Source organism: Pleurodeles waltl, chromosome 11, assembly GCF_031143425.1.
Source record: "Pleurodeles waltl isolate 20211129_DDA chromosome 11, aPleWal1.hap1.20221129, whole genome shotgun sequence".
NCBI classification, from domain to species: Eukaryota; Metazoa; Chordata; class Amphibia; order Caudata; family Salamandridae; genus Pleurodeles; species Pleurodeles waltl.
The window spans coordinates 176,130,397-176,150,759 of NC_090450.1; the positions used below are offsets into that span (position 1 = coordinate 176,130,397).

General features: G+C 46.8%; 1 protein-coding gene across 1 annotated transcript in view; it reads left to right on the plus strand.

The window, feature by feature from the left end:
* Nucleotides 1-20,363, plus strand: part of LOC138265561 (ceruloplasmin-like) — a 454,089-nt gene that overhangs the window by 315,695 nt on the left and 118,031 nt on the right. The window contains exons 13-14 of the mRNA XM_069213377.1: nucleotides 2,761-2,900; nucleotides 4,445-4,573. Coding sequence (XP_069069478.1) covers nucleotides 2,761-2,900; nucleotides 4,445-4,573 — 269 coding nt within the window. The remainder of the gene's footprint in view (nucleotides 1-2,760; nucleotides 2,901-4,444; nucleotides 4,574-20,363) is intronic.

Consider the following 20,363-nt stretch of genomic DNA (forward strand, 5'->3'; position numbering starts at 1 on the left):
GTCCTGCTGAGCTGCAAGAAAACCTGCCAAGAGAGGCCCCACAAACCCACTAGCACTGACAAGGTGACAATCATTTGCACAACCCCTGCTAACGAACATGCACTGTTCATAGAGCACATGTACTTATGATTACAAGTAAGCTACACCAGCATCATCAAAGGCATCCTCGCCCACTGATCCACCTACCCCCCCCGGACCACACCCCACTTTCAGCAACCTCCTCACCGACTTCTTAGCCCCCATCAGCTTCAGCTCCAACAACCTCAAACTGCCCTGCCACCTCAACTTTCACCTTGACGAACTGAAAGACCCCAACTCCACTGCTATTCTTGAGGGCCTTGACGACATTGGACTCACCTAACTCATCCAAAGGCTGACACACAATGCAGGACACTCCCTCAACCTTATATTTACAATCAGCAACAAAGATACCTTCAATCACCTCACCATGCTTACCTGGACGGACCACTCCATTGTACACTTCCACATCAACGCACCCTTCTCCACAATACCAAGACCAGCCAGCAACTTCCCAAACACAGCTAGAACAAGATAACAGAGGCAAAGTGGACTCACACCCTCAGATCCAACATAAGGACCTGGATCACAGGCTGCTCTGACACACTAGCCCTCCTAAAGGAAGTAAGACATACAAGAGCCAGTGTTCAAGTTTGCTGGTATATGGAATACCTGAGAGACTCCAAACATCACTGAAAAAAACTGGAGAGAGGTCGGAGAACCAACTGAGATGCTAATACAAGGAGGACTTACAAATCTGCTGTTAGAAGATAACACATCTAGATCAAAGAAACCAGGAAAGCAGCCTTTGCACAGAGACTGGAAACCAGGTTTAAAAACTGCAAATAACTCTTCACCATTCTCAGAGAATTCTCCAACCCTCAGCAGCCACCACCACTATCACCCCATCACAGGACCTCTGCAACAACATCTCTGTCTTTTGTCACAACAAAATACTCAAGATATAAAGTAACTTTAGAAGGCCCCATTGCACTACTGTCTACTACCACCAAGAACAATCATCAATTAATGGACTGGAGCCCCCTCACCACCGACGTCACAGCTGAAATTATGAAAACTACCCACTTGGGAGCCCCCACTGAACCCTACCCACACCGTATCTGTAACTCAAGAGGAACCTTGATCAGCGCCTACCTCACCACCATCATCAACATCTCCATCCATTGTGCAACCTTCCGGAAGCATGCTCCTGAAAAAACCCTCAGCAGTCCCAGAAGAACTCAGTAACTAGAGGCCAATCTCACTCCTACCCTCCCTTTCAAAGACATGGAGAAAGCCTTCAACAAGCAACTCCCCAACCATCTAGAACAGCACCACCTCCTGGACATCACTCAGTCAGGGTTCTGCAGCAACCACAGCACAGAAACCGCCCTTATCGCAGCAACCGACCACATTCGGGCCATCATGGACAGAGGGGAAACTGTGGCTCTCATCTTTCTCAACCTCTATGCAGCTTTCAACACTGTATCAGTGCTTAATTTGTGCTTGTTGTTTCCAGTGCTGAGCACCAACACTTATTTTTGAGGGCCGGGGCTTATTCTTCTGCCTAAAGCATTTGCTGCAAGCAAAAGATACATATGAGAAAGACAGAGGAAGGGAAAAACAAAAAGCGTCACAAAGGGAGAAAGTAGAAAGCTGCTAGAGTGAGCTGAGGGGGCAGGGAGTGGCTTTATATGGATTGAAGAGCCCCGAGATGGCTTCAGGATTACGCCACCTCAGTATTCTGTGTTCTCACATTTAATTGCAGAAGCCGCATGTTCAAGAGGAGAGCTTTGGGCACCGGCACGCTTTATTTACAAATTAAGCACTGCACTGTATCCCACAGCATCCTCATCTCAACACTCCACAACTCCGGAATACAAGGAGTTACCCTGAGATTGATCACATCCTTCCTCTCTGACAGAACACAGCGAGACAGACTCCCACTGTACAACTCCAAATCCTCCTAAGTATTGGCAAGAGGAACAGGGTATTTGGAGTAATAAGAATTACTGGTAACTAATGAATTCATTTTCCATTGTGTGAGGGAGAGGTTAAGTGGAACTTTTTGATTGGATCTGGCTAGGACAGTGGGCCTGGATAGAGGTGAAACACCTCAGTGGAGTAAGTACTGGGACGAGAAATAGGGGTGAGGAGGTAATGGATATGCTAGCCCTGAGGCACTGCACATTAAAGACTTTTGCTTTTACAGAAAGCAATGACAGAGACTACCTTCATGTGCATTCCATCCTGATAAACGGCTTTATTGTCACTTCTATAATAGAAATTGTGTCAGAATTACTAAGTGCGAAATTTTCGCACTTCCAGCTACAATTGTGTCACATGGCTCTAACTGTAACATGATGCTTAGAAAAACTATCCATCTGCAACTGCAGATTGTCTGCAGTTCTTTCCAAAACATACAATTCTATTTTTTTTTTACAGGCTCTAGTGTTTCTTCTGAATGTGATTTTTAATTTGGTGAAGCTGTGGTTGAATAAAACGTGGTGGCGTTCGACACACATTATTCTTGCCCAAGGTGCTATTTTCATGGCTGTCAATCTTGTGTTTTCCGCATGATTGTTATGCTGAAGAACTGGTGGCAGTTGAGCCAATTTTTAATGTTTGTCCGAAGTTAATAAAAATAGAAAAAATACATAAAATGCACAAAAATTTAAATATGTGCTGAAAAATCTCACTATATGTTGATTTGATCTCAATGATTGCATGCCTATTTTTAAGCCCAGGTAACGTTTATTTGAATAAAGAAGACCGGTTCATCGGTTCGAAGTACAAGAAAGCTAAATATCGTGAATATACAGATGGAACTTTCAAAACTCGGAAAGAACTGACCCCAGAGGAGGAACATCTGGGTATACTAGGTAAACTGCTGGAATCAAATATCAGTTGCCATTTGTGGAAAACATCTGATGCTAGCATTTCAGAGACAGCTGGAATGACGAAATGAGTAGCCGTGTCTTAATTTTCCAAAATCACATTATTGATATTACTTTAGTGTTCAAAAAACACTACTGCAAAGCAGTTAATAATTTTTTACAGTTGCTTAGGAATTATCTCGATTTGATCCTTGTCTTTGTTGAAGTGTATATAAATATTACACAGATGTTAACAAACTTCTTAACAGTTAGCCAACTTTTGCCACTTATGTATTTTCAGTTCAAAAATATAATTTGGAAGACGAGGTCGAAATCAAGATAAACATCAAACTGAAATCTGCCATATGCCCTACACTTGTGTTTAGAACCTATTCTGTGGTGTAGTGATTTGCAAATTCCAGTTTGGTTTCCTCATTGGCAGGTCAGGAGAATCTGTCCCTTAAAATCCTAAAATACCTTAAAATCCCCAAACCTAAAAAATCTAAGGGGGTGATTTAAGAGCCCCTAGCTCCTCCTTGAGTCACATTAACATCATTTGTTTTCATGCTAATGTGGCCCAATGAGGCCAAAATCACTGTGCCAAATTTACAAAGTGGCGAAGTGCATGCATTGAGCCACTTTGTAAGCCTTTGCGCTACATCATGCCTGCACCATAATGTATGCAAGGGGGGCGTCTCCCCATTAGGTGGGATGAAAAAATGGTGCAAAAGAAATCTAAAAGATTTCTTTGCATCATTTTATTTTGACACTTTTAACTCCTGCTCAGAGAAGGCGTTAAAAGAAGGCATGCCATTGTTTTCAATGGGCCGCAATTGGCTTTGCAGGATTAGTGTCAAAAAATGTTAAGCTAATGCTGCTAAGCTCCGAACTAGAATAAAAAATGTTGACACTAGTTCCCTTACCGCCATGGAGCGTCATATTTTAGATAGGGCGCACACATGGCGGTTTTAGGGGGTGCGCTAAGGTGCACAAGAAAAGTGGCGCTGCACTGGGTCACAGTGGTGGAAGGTCCCTCCCATTTAGGACAGGGGAGTGAACCATTGATTTTTATTTTGTTGTGTTCTTGTAGGTTATGGCTGCTCCATACAAGTCATTAACTTGACCTCATTGTCAGTAAAGTTTGTCATTCTCTTGCCCCTTTTAGTGCAAGGAAGGGCCATTCTACACATCTGCACATCTACACATTTGCACAACTGCACGGTTAGTTCCATGTGGCTCACTTCTGGGCTACTAGCGTGCCAGGTACACAACGTGAGGAAAATCATTTGCACATTCCTACGTGAATAGCATTCACAAAGGCACATATATTTTCGGAAGCATGCACATTGTGCATATTTATTTTACTGACACGTGTATAGTGTTCACATACTTTGCTACTTTTCTGACTTGATGCAAATTCCTATAACTAGGCACGACGTTTAATTAAAAAAATACTTTGTAAATACAAACGAAGCAAAGTATGCATGGTGGGACTGACTGTTTTGTTTCGTTCATAAAGAAACTTATAGACTGTTCTCTTTCTTTTCCAGGGCCGTTGATTCGAGGAAATGTTGGAGACAGAATTGAAATTGTTTTAAAAAATAATGCTAAAACCCCCTACTCAATACATGCCCCAGGAGTGAAGATAGACAACCCTACGATTAAAGAAACAATGCCAGGTAGCGGCCATCATTGCAGTTCCTTTTTGCGTGTCGCTTTTTAGGGACGAGTGCGCAAGCGCTCTAGCCTGCTGTAATCTCTCTGCGCTTTTAACCACACCACCGCACGCCCATCAGTTTGGTTGCTTCTTGGGCTTGCCTTTTAACAAATTGCTTACTTTCATGTGTGAAAGTCATGCATACTTCATGCTTTTCCGGTGTTTAGCCCTCCTCTAGCACACCACCCACTACTGAAACATACCAGGCTCTATGTTTTCCGTATGGCTTTGGGACTACTTTTTTAAAAAAAAATCTGTGCACCGCAATCTCGCTGGGCAGTAGTCAAGCGCTTTGTATGACATAGACCCTGTTACATCGATAATTGCACATTTGCCCATATGTTTGACGGCGAGCAGACTTCTGTTTCCTTTCTTACTGTATTACTTTTCATTTTCAATTTATGTGGCAATAAAAGTCTGGTTAAGACTTTACAACTAGTAGCTCTAAGTCGAGTAAATGCGAGACCCATTACACTGCAAATGCTTGTTAAACATGTGGACAGATAACCTGACAGAGTGGTATCAGCTGGATTACATGTCGGGTGTTTTAGCTGCAATCATATAGTCTGTGGATGATGCTACCTTCCAATACATAAGTAGCATTGTTGTCCCACACCATTAGAAGGAATGGTAGGCGTTTTAAGTAAAACACTGATATTGGGGTATCTGTTCCTGGAAAAATCTGTTTTATTTTATCAAATTCCCATACATGGTTGTTTTTTCAATGCACATCCTTATTCAGTCGAAAATGGCTCATTGATTTTTGGTGTTCTGTAGCACGAACACGTCAACCTTGAGTCACTCCATTATGCTTTCTATGTAACAAGGGTTTATGGGTGAGGGAGAGGCTTGTTGGTTAGTAGGGAGGTCCGTATCGACACGAGGGGGAAAGGGAATATTGAAAGAAATGTATGGAACGAGTGGGAGCTGAGAGTATGCTTGATTTCAGTGGCAGGTGGTCTGCTTACGTCTCTACCCTGCTCAGATGGACAGGCGCGCCTACGGCTGACACCTCATTTTTAACCCCTGCCCAATGGGGACAAGAAATAAAACACCACAATACTAAATATTTAAGTTCTGCGGACAAGATTAAAATACTGCAAATTCACCAGGAAGTATTTTTAACAGCCTTTTTCTCTGCATTTATATTATTTTTTGTTCAAACACCACACCTACCACTAGAGAGGACCCCCTCCCCCTCCTATTTGATTAACACCGCAAGATTTCCCCTCTATGGAGGTCTGTAACTAACACCACCTCCATGCTTAGTTGTGATGTGAGGAGGGGCCCAAAGGTGACGCATGCCACCCAGTGCTTAATTTGTGCTTGTTTCCGGTGCTGAACACCAGCACTTATTTTTGAGGGCCGGCGCTTATTTTTCTGCTTCAAGCATTTACTACGAGCAAAAGACACTTATGGGGAAGACAGAGGAAGAGAAAATCGAAAAAGCATTAAAAAGGCAGAAAGCAGAAAGCTGCAAGAGTGAGATGAAGGGGCAGGGTGTGGCTTTCAATGGATTGAAGAGGCCAGAGATGGCTTCAGAATTAGCTGCCTCAGTATTCCATGTTCGCAACTTTTAATTGCAGCAGCTGCATGTTTAAGAGGAGGACTTTGAGCACCGGCACGTTTTCATTTACAAATTAAGCACTGATGTCACCCAAGGATGGGTTACTGCTACCATCCTTTAGGGTGAAGGGACCTAAACTATTACAGACAGACCACACCGTTTCTTGAGATACACTGACCACTAGCACCTACTGTGTTTCCTAGCAGAGAGACCACAGACTCAATACGATAGCTCGTGTCTGTCTCCTGAGGAGGGACTTAGATAGGAAGGGGTTGGGGAGGCTCAATAGTAGTGAGGCTACAGTAAGAGAGATGTTACTATATATCCTATTCTTAGTTTTATTTTAGTTTTGCTTATATTATTGTATTCATTGTTTATGTAAAATGATAGCAAAACCAGTTGGTAGAGTTAGAGTATTTGTGCATCAGTGGTATAAGAGATTAGTAAACTTGAAGACTAACACTGTCAACTCTTACCAGAATATCATTATTTTTAATTTCACCCCACATTCAAATTGACTCCACAATATAGACTATCAATATTTCTTCAAGGTAAGTAGTTATGGAGTTATAAAAAATAATTTAATACATCCCTGTGCATGCTTAATTTGATGATATTTTGGAAGTTAATAATATGGAGTCGACATATGTGCAGGTCAATGTTCTTGATCTTAATATTTAGGTGTGTGCAAACTTTGTGATTTCATTTTTGCCTAATAAAGTGACATTTCAGACAAATGATGCAAACGTAGGGAGGGAATGGCCTGATGGTCCAAGTTGGCAGGCTGACTTCTCTTCGGCTCCTGGGTGAGACCTTGCGCTCCAGGCGGCTGCTGCGGGAGGCATTTGCCTTCCCCATTCAGATCCTTTGGTGGGGGAAACATAGCAGAACCCTTTTGCTCTAACTGGGGCCTCAAGGAGCCAGTGGAGACATTTATAGGCCTGACATTGCTGGCCTGCAGGGAAGTCCCTGCTGCAAGGCCTCCACTCACAATGCATGGACGCTGCGCTTCCCAGCACCCCCCTTGTGAAGTGGCTGCCTCTGGGCCCACCTATCCACTATACTGGATGCCCTCTAAGATAGGATGTTGGACGCTGCATAAATGAGGTAAGCAGGACATTACTGGGGGCTATAGCACATGTAATACTTTGTGAGGTGGTCACAGGGAACAAGACAGTGCTCTCACCATGATTGCTGCCCTTAGAGCTGCCCCCTGATGCAGGGCCACAAATTACCTTCCGCATTCTTTTCCTCCCCACAGACTGCTCCATCTCACCTGTGCCCCTGTCCTCCTGCTGTTGGGAATGTTGCCTGGGGGCACTCAATGCCTGTCCTGGGTGCTTTATCACAGTGCTTGTATGTGCCTGGATCTTGGTCTCTTGGAGGCTGACATACACCCCTGGTGCTGCACCCAGGAGTCGTGCTGCCTGCAGTGGGGGTAGCAGCTGGCTTTTGTCTGCCTGTCGCCCATTCTTAGGACATCCTGCGATGTAGGCAGAAGATGAACTTATCTGTCCCGCTGCACCTACTCTAGCCACACACCTACTGCTACACCAGGTTTACTCGAGCCCTCTCCCTGGAGAGAAGGTGGGCCTACTCTCTATCCACGTGGGATATTCCCTGAACTCCTTCTTGGGCGTCTCTTCTTACTCCCCTTTGTCTGCAGGGCACAGCGCCCTTCTGCAATGAGGCGTCTTCGATCTGCTTCACTTTTCCAGACCCCACGTACTGATGACTGTACACCTGCGGAGGCATAGCCCAAACTCCCCGGCGATGCACCTGTGGCGTCCCAACCCATTGGGGACAAGCTGGTCATAATCCTGGCGGCAATTGAAAGTTCATGAATCTCCATGGAAAACAAAATCAGTTCCCTGGCAGTGGATTTTAACATTCTTCTCGATGACCACAGGAAGTTGGCGGACAGAGGGATTGACACTGAATGGGACATGGCCACTCTTCAACCGGTGTTTGTGGCTGCCAACAAAAGCATGCAGGCACTGCAGGACCGTGTCAAGCAATTGGAGGTTTGGACGGACGACACGGAGGGGCGCTCCTGCAGAAGCAAGCTGTACCTTCCAGGATCTGCAGAGGGTCGGGGCTCTGTGGCCTACATGGAAGACTGGCTTCACTCCATCATGCCCCTGATGCCTTATCGCCCTTTTTCTCCATCGAAAGGGCACACATGGCGCATGATCACTGCCCACTGCTGGGGTTTCCCTGCACCTAGTGGTTCTCCAGCTACTAGACTTCAAGGACAGAGATGCTGTCCTCCAGGTGGCCTGAGTCACAGGGCCCCTCATAGTGGACAGCCATTGCATCATGCTGTTCCCGGAATACACACTGGCAACGCCAGAGGGATACCTTCCAACACATCAAGTGCAAGTTGCAGGTGCACCAACTACAGTATTCATTACTCTTCCCTACTCATCTGCTGGTGGTATACTTAAGCTTAATAAGCTTGTGTACACCCCACTGCTGGTACAAGTCAAGACTGGCAGACAGATCTCTGAGCCTATATGCATTCGTCGCCTCACTCGCTAGGGTTTTCCACTTTCCCCCTTACTTTTCTAGCTGGCTATGGAGCCCCTGGGATATAGAAATACAGTTCAGGGCTGTCACTGGGGGATTCTGCTGGGATATGGAGTGCATGCTGTTTCACTCCATGCTGCTGAAATGTTGCTTTAAGTGCAAGACATCTTTGAGCCCTTGCCTACGAACAAGGGGCTGGTCTCTCTGCTGCACCCATCTCAGGTCTGCGTGTCAACTGAGGCAAGTCATGCCTTTTTCTCTTGTCGGCTGGGATAGTGAATCCCGACCTTCGGGGAGGTGGTTTAGTGGCAGGTGGACACTATCCACTACCTTGGTATCCAGATTTACCACGATGTGATGGTGAATGGAAACTTATGCCGAGTGGTGTTCTCTCTTTGTGGGCGGATCTAATTTTGGATGATCCCTCCACTGCCAGTGCAGGACGTGTTGAGTTGTCTAAGATGATGATGCTTCCGCACTTCTTTATTATTTTGTTAATGTCCCAAATTATTTCCCCATGTAGTTTTTTGTCATGCTCAAATGCCTGCTTGGCTACTTCATCTGGTCTGGCAGTCGCCACCTAGTTGTGCTGTCAAACCTGTGCCCACCTCATGACAGGGGTGGCCTGGGGGCTCTAACCCTCAGCACTACTACCTTTCTGTTCGAACTCTGTGGGTAGTGCTGTGGTTTGCTGAGCATGACTTAGATGACACTGTAACACTGACATCTCCCCGTGGCCGTTAGAGTGCTTGCTGCACCCTTTTCACTTGCTAGTTCACAGCCCAACCTGTCTGTGCACCTTCTGGCTTTGGCACTATGCTGCTTTTGCCATTACTTTCGTCTTACCAGTGCCTCAGTGCCATAAGCCCCTCTGCTTCCGCTGCTCTCTACACCCAGAGAGTAGGCAAATCTTATGCCGGCAGGTGTGGCGCCATGGCATGACGCAGTCCTCCATACTTTGGGTGACTTTTTCTCTGACACTACACTTATTCCATTTGCTGATCTGAGTGACCTAACTATTTTAAAACCAGGGCAGTTACTCATATACAACTCGATCATAAACACAGTGGGGCTCATTCCGAGCCCGGCGGGCGGCGCCCGGCGGGCGGGAACCGCCCAAAGACTGCACCGCGGTCAAATGACCGCGGGGGTAAATTTGACTTTCCCGCTGGGCCGGCGGGCGATATCCAGAAGATCGCCCGCCAGCCCAGCAGGAAAGCCCCTGCAACGAGGAAGCCGGCTCCGAATGGAGCCGGCGGAGTTGCAGGGGTGCGACGGGTGCACTAGCACCTGTCGCGATTTTCACTGTCGGCACAGCAGACAGTGAAAATCATGGTGGGGCCCTGTTAGGGGGCCCCCGCACTGCCCATGCCACTGGCATGGGCAGTGCAGGGGCCCCCAGGGGCCCCACGACACCCGTTCCCGCATCCTGTCCCTGGCGGGTTTTACCTCCAGGAACAGGATGGCGGGAAGGGGGTCGGAATCCCCATGGCGGCGCTGCAAGCAGCGCCGCCATGGAGGATTCCCTGGGCCAGGGGAAAACCGGCGGGAAATCGCCGGTTCCCCTTTTCTGACCGCGGCTTTACCGCCGCAGTAAGAATGGCCCTGAAAGCACCGCCAGCCTGTTGGCGGTGCTTCCGTGGTCCCCGGCCCTGGCGGTTTGAAACCGCCAGGGTCGGAATGACCACCAGTATGTCTACATTGGGCTAATGCAGCCAGAATTCACATCTCCTGGGCATGGAACGCCACATAGTTACATGGTTCACCGAAGCACCGCACAAGCCTGCCTCTCCTGATGCTCCGTGACTGATGGAGTGAAGACCTGAGTCAGGCATGCAGCAACGCGGAGTGGGCGATGATTCTGGCCTACCCTGCCTCTCTCTCCCAGTATGTGCCGTTCAAACTAATACAGTATTACATCCTGCATAGGGTGTATCTCACCCCTGTGAAGATGAATTGGTCTTTAATTCACATGGTCTCCTCCTGCCCCCGCTTTAAGCACTGATGTAGACTTCAGTCACAGGTTCTGGTCCTCCCCGCAGCTGGCTTACTACTGGTCTTCCTTTGCTGCTCACATCTCCCATGCAACCAGAGTTCCCTCATTATTCTCTTAGGGTGCTTGCACCCTTGGCTTATTTAAGTGCCTTAAGAAATACAGGGCTCCTTGATTTGTCTCTCTTCTTGGCTAAGCAGGGGATCACATGTGCCTTGAAGTCAAGGGCACCCCTCAGCCACTTGCCTTGGATTGATTGGTGGAGGCATGGGCAAGGGTAGAGGGCACTGCCTTTGCAATCAGAGGAGTTGCAAGGTCTTCAGAAGTACCCAATCTTTCTCCAGTGGGTGCCCTGCTAGAGGCTTTTTAATCTGCTGCCCTCCTTTACCTGCCTGACCACTCATCCTTCCTGGTGCAGAGCCTGCTTCTCAGTCCAGCAATCTTGACCTACGCACTGCCACAGACGCTCGGCCTGATGCCTCACTCGACTGCCTCCCACTGATGACTTTATACATCGCCTCCACTCCACTGTTGCCCTCCTATGACTTCCCTCTCCCTACTTCCGCCTCTTGTTCCACCACTTGGCTGCCTTTTTTCAGGTGCTTGACTACTGTGATTTTCTCCTCCAGTGGTCGCAGTTTTTTGGATGTGTGGGATGAGGGTCTGGCTGCCTCTGTGTGCTGGGTGCAGGTGCTGATGTTGTTGTTCTTTATTCTTTTCTTCTCCTTCTTTTTCCTTGTAGCTGTACGCATGCACACCTTTCATGATGCCGAAGCATAGATTCATATTGAAAATGAAAGTACCACTCTATTCCTTGACTTTTTTACCACAGCGGTTTCTTACAGAAAACTGTACTGGGCATATTTCTCGGATATGGCCTCATTGGCAACACAAGAGGCTCAGAGCTCAAAACAGTGTGTCAGGCTGAGCTGAACTTCATCTAGTGAAACAACAAGACTGCAGAATCACACTTCATGAAGTTCAACAAATTAGATCAAGTGTATAGGTACCCAGAACTGCCCAGACGTGTTATATAACTAGCTGACACAGGGATGCCAATAGCAACTGCCACCAAGGTCTGAACACCGCCGGCCCTATAAAGAGTTCACCGTAGGCCGGCGGGCGGAAACAGCATTTCTGCCCGCCGGCACTGCAGTGAACAGGGCCTTAACATTGATGAGAGCTCCATTAGCATTGCACAGAGCAGGCGTCAATGTGGCGGTGCAGTGGGTGCAGCAGCACCTGCCGCTCTCTGGAAAGCGCAACAGGGCTGTCCATGGGAGCCGCTGCACTGCCCATGCCAAGTGCATGGGCAGTGCAGAGGTCCCCATGAGGCCCTGAGCACCTCCTTTCCTCCAGCCTTTGCATGGCGGGGCCTCCGCTATGCAAAGGCTGGCAGAGAGGGGACTGGTAATCCCCAGAGCAGCGCTGCAAGCCCTGGTGGATTACAACCGCAGAGACTGCCAGGCTCTTGCCTGGCGGCAACCTGGCAGTATCAGCAGTCCGACCATGACGAAAGCGCCATGGTCGTAATGTCACAGCAAGATTGCCACTTTGGCTTCAGTCCGGCCGTAACCCTGGCGGTCTGGTGACCACCATGGTCATAATTAGTGCTTCTGTTTGTGATGTTTTTTCTCCCTGAGGGTCATATCGAACCAAGACTTTCTGATCATAATGCAAGCGTTTTATTAAGGTAAGAAGTTTGGGTTTAACCCCAAGGCTCTGCATTGTTTCCCATAGTTTATCATGGATGACTAAATCCAAAGCACTCAATAAGTCAATGAATGCCGTTTGAATAGCCCCCCTTTTTTGCTTTCACATATTGACTTGTGATAAGATGGAGATTTAGGGCCAGATTTAAGAAAAGTGGGACTACATTACATGTAGCGCCACTTTTCTTGTACCCCCCCCCACCGTCACCTTGTGTGCGCCGTATTTAAAATATCGTGCACCATGGCGCACGGTAGGGGGCAATAGCAACAGAATTGATGTACTGTTCAGGATTAGCGCCAAATTGAATCACATAGGGGCCCATTGAAAATAATGGCATGCCCCCTTTTAGCGCCTGCTCTGAGCAGGCATTAAAAGTGCCCAAAAAAATGAAGCAAATACATTTTTCAGCCCTCCTACCTGGGGGTCGCCCCCTTTGCATACAATATGCATGGCGCATGCATAATGTAGCGCAAAGGGTTACAAAATGGCACAATGCACGCATTGTGGCACTTCGTAAATTTGGTGTGGGGAAAAGCCCCCTTAGCGCTGCATTAGCGTACAAAAAATATGACGTTAAGGTGGTGCTAAAGTGGCGCTAGACCCTGTTAAATCCAGGCCCTGGTCTTCTTCCTACAGTGTGCTCTCAGTAGGGTAATGGAAAATTGATGGACCCAAACTCGAAGTTTAGGAATAAGAATTCTGGTAGAATACAATGGTCCTCCATTAATATTTGTAATCTACAAGGGCTACTGGAGAGGGCAGTTAATTACTTAGTGTTAGAAATGGGGTCTTTGGTTGGCAGTCAGGTTACCCCCTGTCCAAGCAAGGACCCTCACTCTAGTCAGGGTAAGTCACACACAATCCAAATTTTCCAGTGCCCACCCTCTGGTAGCTTGGCACTGAGCAGTCAGGCTTAACTTAAAAGGCAATGTGTAAAGTATAAATATATAATATTTATCTGGATAAATGCAGGTCAAAACGATTAAAATGCAATAAGTATATGTTGAGATATCACAGTAAAAGTAATATAAAGTGCCTTAAGTCTTTTAAAAGCAATCAAAGTCTCTTTCAAGCACAGAGTACCTGGTATGTGTGCAAAATCTCTGCAAAGAACCGCAGAGGAGGAGATGCGTGGAAACAAAGAGGTGTGCGTTGCTTTCTCTTGCCGCACCCGGCGATGCGTCATTTAGTTTTCATGCACAGACGGTTGGGTGTTGATTTCCAGCGCTCAGTCGTGGATCCCCTTCAGGTTGCGGGGTCTTCGGATGCCCCGGGGACAATGTGTGGATTTTCTGCACTGGCAGGACAAAGTCACAGGAGCTGCGTCGATTCAGTGGGCATTGCGTTCAATTTTCTACTGCACGGCAGGCGCTTCGTCGATTCCTCTCTGGAAGTCGGGCTGAGTCGTTCCTGTTCGGCTGTGCGTCGATCCGGTGGCCCGTGCATGGAATTTCTGTTTGCTACGCTGGCACTAAGTCGATCTTCTCAATGCGAAGTCAGGCTGCGTCGTTCCGGTTTGGCGTGCAGTAAATATTTCACTGCGGTGCAGGCTGTGCACGTTTCTGACAGGCTGTGCATCGAATTTCGCTGCACAAGGAGTCCTTCTTGTAGAGATGAAGTCCTGAGACTTCAGGGAACAGGAGGCAAGCTCTATCGAAGCCCTTGGAGAGCACTTCTTCACCACAGCCAGAGAGCAGCCAGGCAGCAGGGCAACAGCAAGGCAGCAGTCCTTCACAGAAAGGAGACGGGTGAGTCCTTTGGACAGCCAGTCAGTTCTTCTTGGCAGGATGCAGGTTCTGGTTCAAGTTTCTTCTCCAGGGAGTGTCTGATTTCATAGGGGCAGAGGCCCTGTTTAAATACCCAAATGTGCCTTTGAAGTGGGGGAGACTTCAAAGAGTGGCTCAGAAGTGCACACGGTCATCTTTCAGTTCAATCCTGTCTGTCAGGGTCCCAGTAGGGGGTGTGGAAGTTCTTTGTGTGACGCCAGGCCACAGTCCTTGGACATGTAGGTGTCAGGCCCTCCACCATCCCAGCCCAGGAAGACCCATTCAAAATGCAGATGTATGCAAGTGAGGCTGAGCATCCTGTGTTTGGGGTGAATGCACAAGGGAGCTGTCAACACAACCCAGGCAGACGTGGATTGTGAGGCACAGAAGGATTTAAGTGAAGAGAAATGCTCACTTTCTAAAAGTGGCATTTGTAAAATAGTCATATTAAATCCATCCTCACAAGTCAGCAGGAGTTTGTATGACCATTCTGGCCATACTAAATATGACCCTCCTACTACTTTCATATCAGCAGCTACCACTCAAACAATGTACGAGGTCAGCCCCAATGTTAGCCTATGAAGGGAGCAGGCCTCACAGCAGTGTAAAAACGAATATAGCAGTTTTACACTACCAGGACATGTAAACTACACAGGTACATGTCCTGCCTTTTGCCTACACAGCACCCTGCCCTATGGGTTACCTAGGGCATACCTTAGGGGTTAATTATGTATAGAAAATAGGGAGTTTTAGGCTCGGCAAGTACTTTTAAATGCCAAGTCGAATTGGCAGTGAAACTGCACACACAGGCCTTGCAATGGCAGACCTGAGAGAAGGTTAAGGAGCTACTTAAGTGGGCGGCACAACCAGTGCTTCAGGCCCACTAGTACCATTCAATCTACAGGCCCCTTGGCACATATAGTGCACTCTACCAGGGATTTAAAAGTAAATTAAATAGTCCAATTGGGTCTGATCCAACGTTACCATGTTTTAAGGAGAAGGCATATGCACTTTAGCACTGATTAGCAGTGGGAAAGTGCGCAGAGTCCTAAAGCCAGCAAAAATAAGGTCAGAAAAGAAGGAGGAAGGCAAAAGGTCTGGGGATGACCCTGCAGAAAGGCCATTTCCAACACTTAGGGCCTCATTACAACCTTGGCGGACAGCAACCGCTGCCCTCCAAGGTGTAACCGCTGTGCCCATTTTGACATCCCCGCTGGGCCGGCGGGGATGTCAGCCGCAACACGGGAGCCGGCTCCTAATGGAGCCGGGCGTGTTGCGGCCGTGCGACGGGTGCAGCTGTACCCATCGCTCTTTTCACTGTCTGCTGTGCAGACAGTGAAAAGCAGTGTGGGGCTGTGCCTGGGGGCCCCGCGATTCCCCTTCCCGCCAGCCAAATGGGCAGCACTGCAAGCAGTCGTAATCAGCAAAATTGTACCGCCAGCCTTTTGGCAGTTCAATTGCCGAAACAGCCCTGGAGGTCAAAGACCGCCAGGGTTGTAATGAGGCCCTTAGTCCTCTAGAAAGCTGATGTTTTTTCAGCTTCTTTTGTCAATTCATGAAGCAGATTATAAATAATGATTTCCATATATATATATATATATATATATATATATATACATATATATATATACCAAGTCTGCTCATAAACCATTATCTTTGCTTCTCCTCTCCTTGAATAAACAAATAAGTAAGTTGACTAGAATTCAGTTTGTTTCATTTTCAAAGGAAAGCTATAGCCTTGTATCACGAATGAAGAGAAAAAGAAGATGTTGAACGGTGGTAAAAAAAATCAGAATTTAGATCATAGGTGGATTGGCTTCATAGAAGCTGAATATAGGAGAAACACAAGAAAACTTTTGAAGATTATTGTAGACTGATGTGGGTCTAGGGTAAGGTCCTGCCCGCTCTCATCTGTGAGGATATATGGGTCAGTTTTATATCAGAACTATGGGCCAGATGTATCAAAGGTTTTTACCCGATTCTGTGTCTATGGGAAAAAGTGTTCGTATATATGGCCCTATGTGCGGAGAATCCAGGAGTTGAATTCCATACTGAAGATCTCCCTGCTGGCCTTGGTTAGTAACAGCTAGTCGCAGGCCTCCCTCTGTGGGTGAGTTTGAGGCTTCAATCTGCACAATGTGGACTTCTTGTGCAATGGGCCTATACAAAACATCACTCACAGTGCAAGTGTGTAGGCATGACACAAGGCAACCAAAGGTGGGCCAGCGCAGGGTGAAGAGAGAAACAGTGCCATACCTGAGGAGACATGGCTCTGTTCTGCTCTCTCCATTTGATGCAACACAGTACAGTAATGTTGGCTACTATGATGCGTTGGTCCAAATCTTATTAAACCCTGTCCCAATCTTTAAACAGCCGCTTAGCACGATTACAGCACTATGCAGGTTTGCATGACCTGAAAATTAACTCCTCAAAGAGTAAAGTTTCATGCTTTCAGGGGAAAAGAGTGTGGTACCTTTTGTTCACAAAATTATTGGGTCGCAAAAACTGGAAACTTTTAGAACCTATTGTTCTTACGGAAAATCATGTGTATCACTTAAAATGATTCAGATCACATTTCAAATAGTGTTAGTTAGGTGTGATCACAGGCCACTGGGCAGGGCATGTTTTCTAATGCTGTGAGTAGGAAATATTGTTCCGATCTTTTATCTGTGTCTAAAATGTTTTGTTTTTTTTAGAAATTTCAAGTATGCATTGGATCAACTTGAATTGGAACATTGTTTGGTATCTTCCTTATTGCTAACTTAATTAAAAGTCTTTATCAAACTGGCTTTGTTCAATCTAAGCTTTTGGCTGGACACCAACTCCTGTAGTAACAAAGGCAGTTATGAAATAATAGTGACCTCTGTTAAACTTTTCATTCTTGGTGTGGTCTCCCTTAACTTTTTGCCTCTGTTTCCCAGGTTGTTGATGTGTGCTGGACTCTTTTTTTGCTGTTTTTGTTACTCTGGGCACTTTACCACTGCTAACCAGTGCTAAAGTGCAAGTGCTCCTTTACAAAATGTGTATGTAATTGACTTATCAATGATTGGCATATTTGATTTACTAGTAAAGTGCACTAGAGGTGCCCAGGACCTATAAATCAAATGCTACTAGTGGGCCTGGAGCACTGGTTGTGCCACCCACATAAGTAGCCCTGTAATCATGTCTCGGACCTGCCACTGCAGTGTCTGTGTGTGCAGTTTTCAACTGTAAATTCGACTTGGCAAGGGTACCCACTTGCCAGGCCTAAACCTTCCCTTTTCTTACATGTAAGGGACACCTATGGTAGGCCCTAGGTAGCCTCAAGGGCAGGGGACAGTGTATGTTTAAGGTAGGACATATAGTAATATGATTTATATGTCCTGACAGTGAAATATTGCTAAATTTGTTTTACACTGTTGTAAGGCCTGTCCCTCTCATAGGTTAATATGGGGGCTACCTTTAAATATGATTAAAGTGTAGATTCCCTTTGGGAGCGGATAGAAATGTGGAGTTTGGGGTCTCTGGGCTCACAATCTAAAAATACATCTTTTAGTAAAGTTGATTTTAAGATTGTGTGTTTGTAAATGCCACTTTTAGAAAGTGGACATTTTTCTTTCCTTAAACCATTTCTGTGTCTCTGCCTGTTTGTGGATTCCCTGTCTGGGTCAGTTTGACAGTTGGGTTGTTTTCACCTCTCTCTAGACAGTGACACAAAGGGACCCTCACTCTAGTCAGGGTAAGTCACACACAATCCAAATTTTCCAGTGCCCACCCTCTGGTAGCTTGGCACTGAGCAGTCAGGTTTAACTTAAAAGGCAATGTGTAAAGTATAAATATATAATATTTATCTGGATAAATGCAGGTCAATACGATTAAAATGCAATAAGTATATGCTGAGATATCACTGTAAAAGTGATATAAAGTGCCTTAAGTGTTTTAAAAGCAATCAAAGTCTCTTTCAAGCACAGAGTACCTGGTTTGTGTGCAAAATCTCAGCAAAGAACCGCAGAAGAGGAGATGCGTGAAAACAAAGAAGTGTGCGTTGATTTCTCGGGCCGCACACGCCGATGCGTCATTTAGTTTTCACGCACAGATGGCTGGGCATTGATTTCCAGCGCTCAGTCGTGGATCCTCTTTAGGTTGCAGGGTCTTCGGATGCCCCTGGGACAATGCGTAGATGTTCTGCGCTGGCAGGACGAAGTCACAGGAGCTGTGTCAATTCAGTGGGCATTGCGATCAATTTTGTACTGCACTGCAGGCGCTTCGTCGATTCCTCTCTGGAAGTCGGGCATTGCACGGAGCAGGCGTCAATGTGGCGGTGCAGTGGATGCAGCAGCACCTGCCGCTCTCTGGAAAGCGCAACAGGGCTGTCCATGGGAGCCGCTGCACTGCCCATGCCAAGTGCATGGGCAGTGCAGAGGTCCCCAGGAGGCCCCGAGCACCTCCTTTCCTCCAGCCTTTGCATGGCGGGGCCTCCGCTATGCAAAGGCTGGCAGAAAGGGGACTGGTAATCCCCAGAGCAGCGCTGCAAGCCCTGGTGGATTACAACCGCAGAGACTGCCAGGCTCTTGCCTGGCGGCAACCTGGCAGTATCAGCAGTCCGACATGACGAAAGCGCCATGGTCGTAATGTCACAGCAAGATTGCCACTTTGGCTTCAGTCCGGCCGTAACCCTGGCGGTCTGGTGACCACCATGGTCATAATTAGTGCTTCTGTTTGTGATGTTTTTTCTCCCTGAGGGTCATATCGAACCAAGACTTTCTGATCATAATGCAAGCGTTTTATTAAGGTAAGAAGTTTGGGTTTAACCCCAAGGCTCTGCATTGTTTTCCATAGTTTATCATGGATGACTAAATCCAAAGCACTCAATAAGTCAATGAATGCCATTTGAATAGCCCCCCTTTTTTGCTTTCACATATTGACTTGTGATAAGATGGAGATTTAGGGCCAGATTTAAGAAAAGTGGGACTACATTACATGTAGCGCCACTTTTCTTGTACCCCCCCCCACCGTCACCTTGTGTGCGCCGTATTTAAAATATGGTGCACCATGGCGCACGGTAGGGGGCAATAGCAACAGAATTTATGTACTGTTCAGGATTAGCGCCAAATTGAATCACATAGGGGCCCATTGAAAATAATGGCATGCCCCCTTTTAGTGCCTGCTCTGAGCAGGCATTAAAAGTGCCCAAAAAAATGAAGCAAATGCATTTTTCAGCCCTCCTACCTGGGGGTCGCCCCCTTTGCATACAATATGCATGGCGCATGCATAAAGTAGCGCAAAGGGTTACAAAATGGCACAATGCACGCATTGTGCCACTTCGTAAATTTGGTGTGGGGAAAAGCCCCCTTAGCGCTGCATTAGCGTACAAAAAATATGACGTTAAGGTGGTGCTAAAGTGGCGCTAGACCCTGTTAAATCCAGGCCCTGATCTTCTTCCTACAGTGTGCTCTCAGTAGGGTCATGGAAAATTAATGGACCCAAACTTGAAGTTTAGGAATAGGAATTCTGGTAGAATACAATGGTCCTCCACTAATATTTGTAATCTACAAGGGCTACTGGAGAGGGCAGTTAATTACTTAGTGTTAGAAATGGGGTCTTTGGTTGGCAGTCAAGTTACCCCCTGTCCAAGCAAGGACCCTCACTCTAGTCAGGGTAAGTCACACACAATCCAAATTTTCCAGTGCCCACCCTCTGGTAGCTTGGCACTGAGCAGTCAGGCTTAACTTAAAAGGCAATGTGTAAAGTATAAATATATAATATTTATCTGGATAAATGCAGGCCAAAACGATTAAAATGCAATAAGTATATGTTGAGATATCACAGTAAGAGTGATATAAAGTGCCTTAAGTCTTTTAAAAGCAATCAAAGTCTCTTTCAAGCACAGAGTACCTGGTATGTGTGCAAAATCTCTGCAAAGAACCGCAGAGGAGGAGATGCGTGGAAACAAAGAGGTGTGCGTTGCTTTCTCTTGCCGCACCCGGCGATGCGTCATTTAGTTTTCATGCACAGACGGCTGGGTGTTGATTTCCAGCGCTCAGTCGTGGATCCCCTTCAGGTTGCGGGGTCTTCGGATGCCCCGGGGACAATGTGTGGATTTTCTGCGCTGGCAGGACAAAGTCACAGGAGCTGCGTCGATTCAGTGGGCATTGCGTTCAATTTTCTACTGCACGGCAGGCGCTTCGTCGATTCCTCTCTGGAA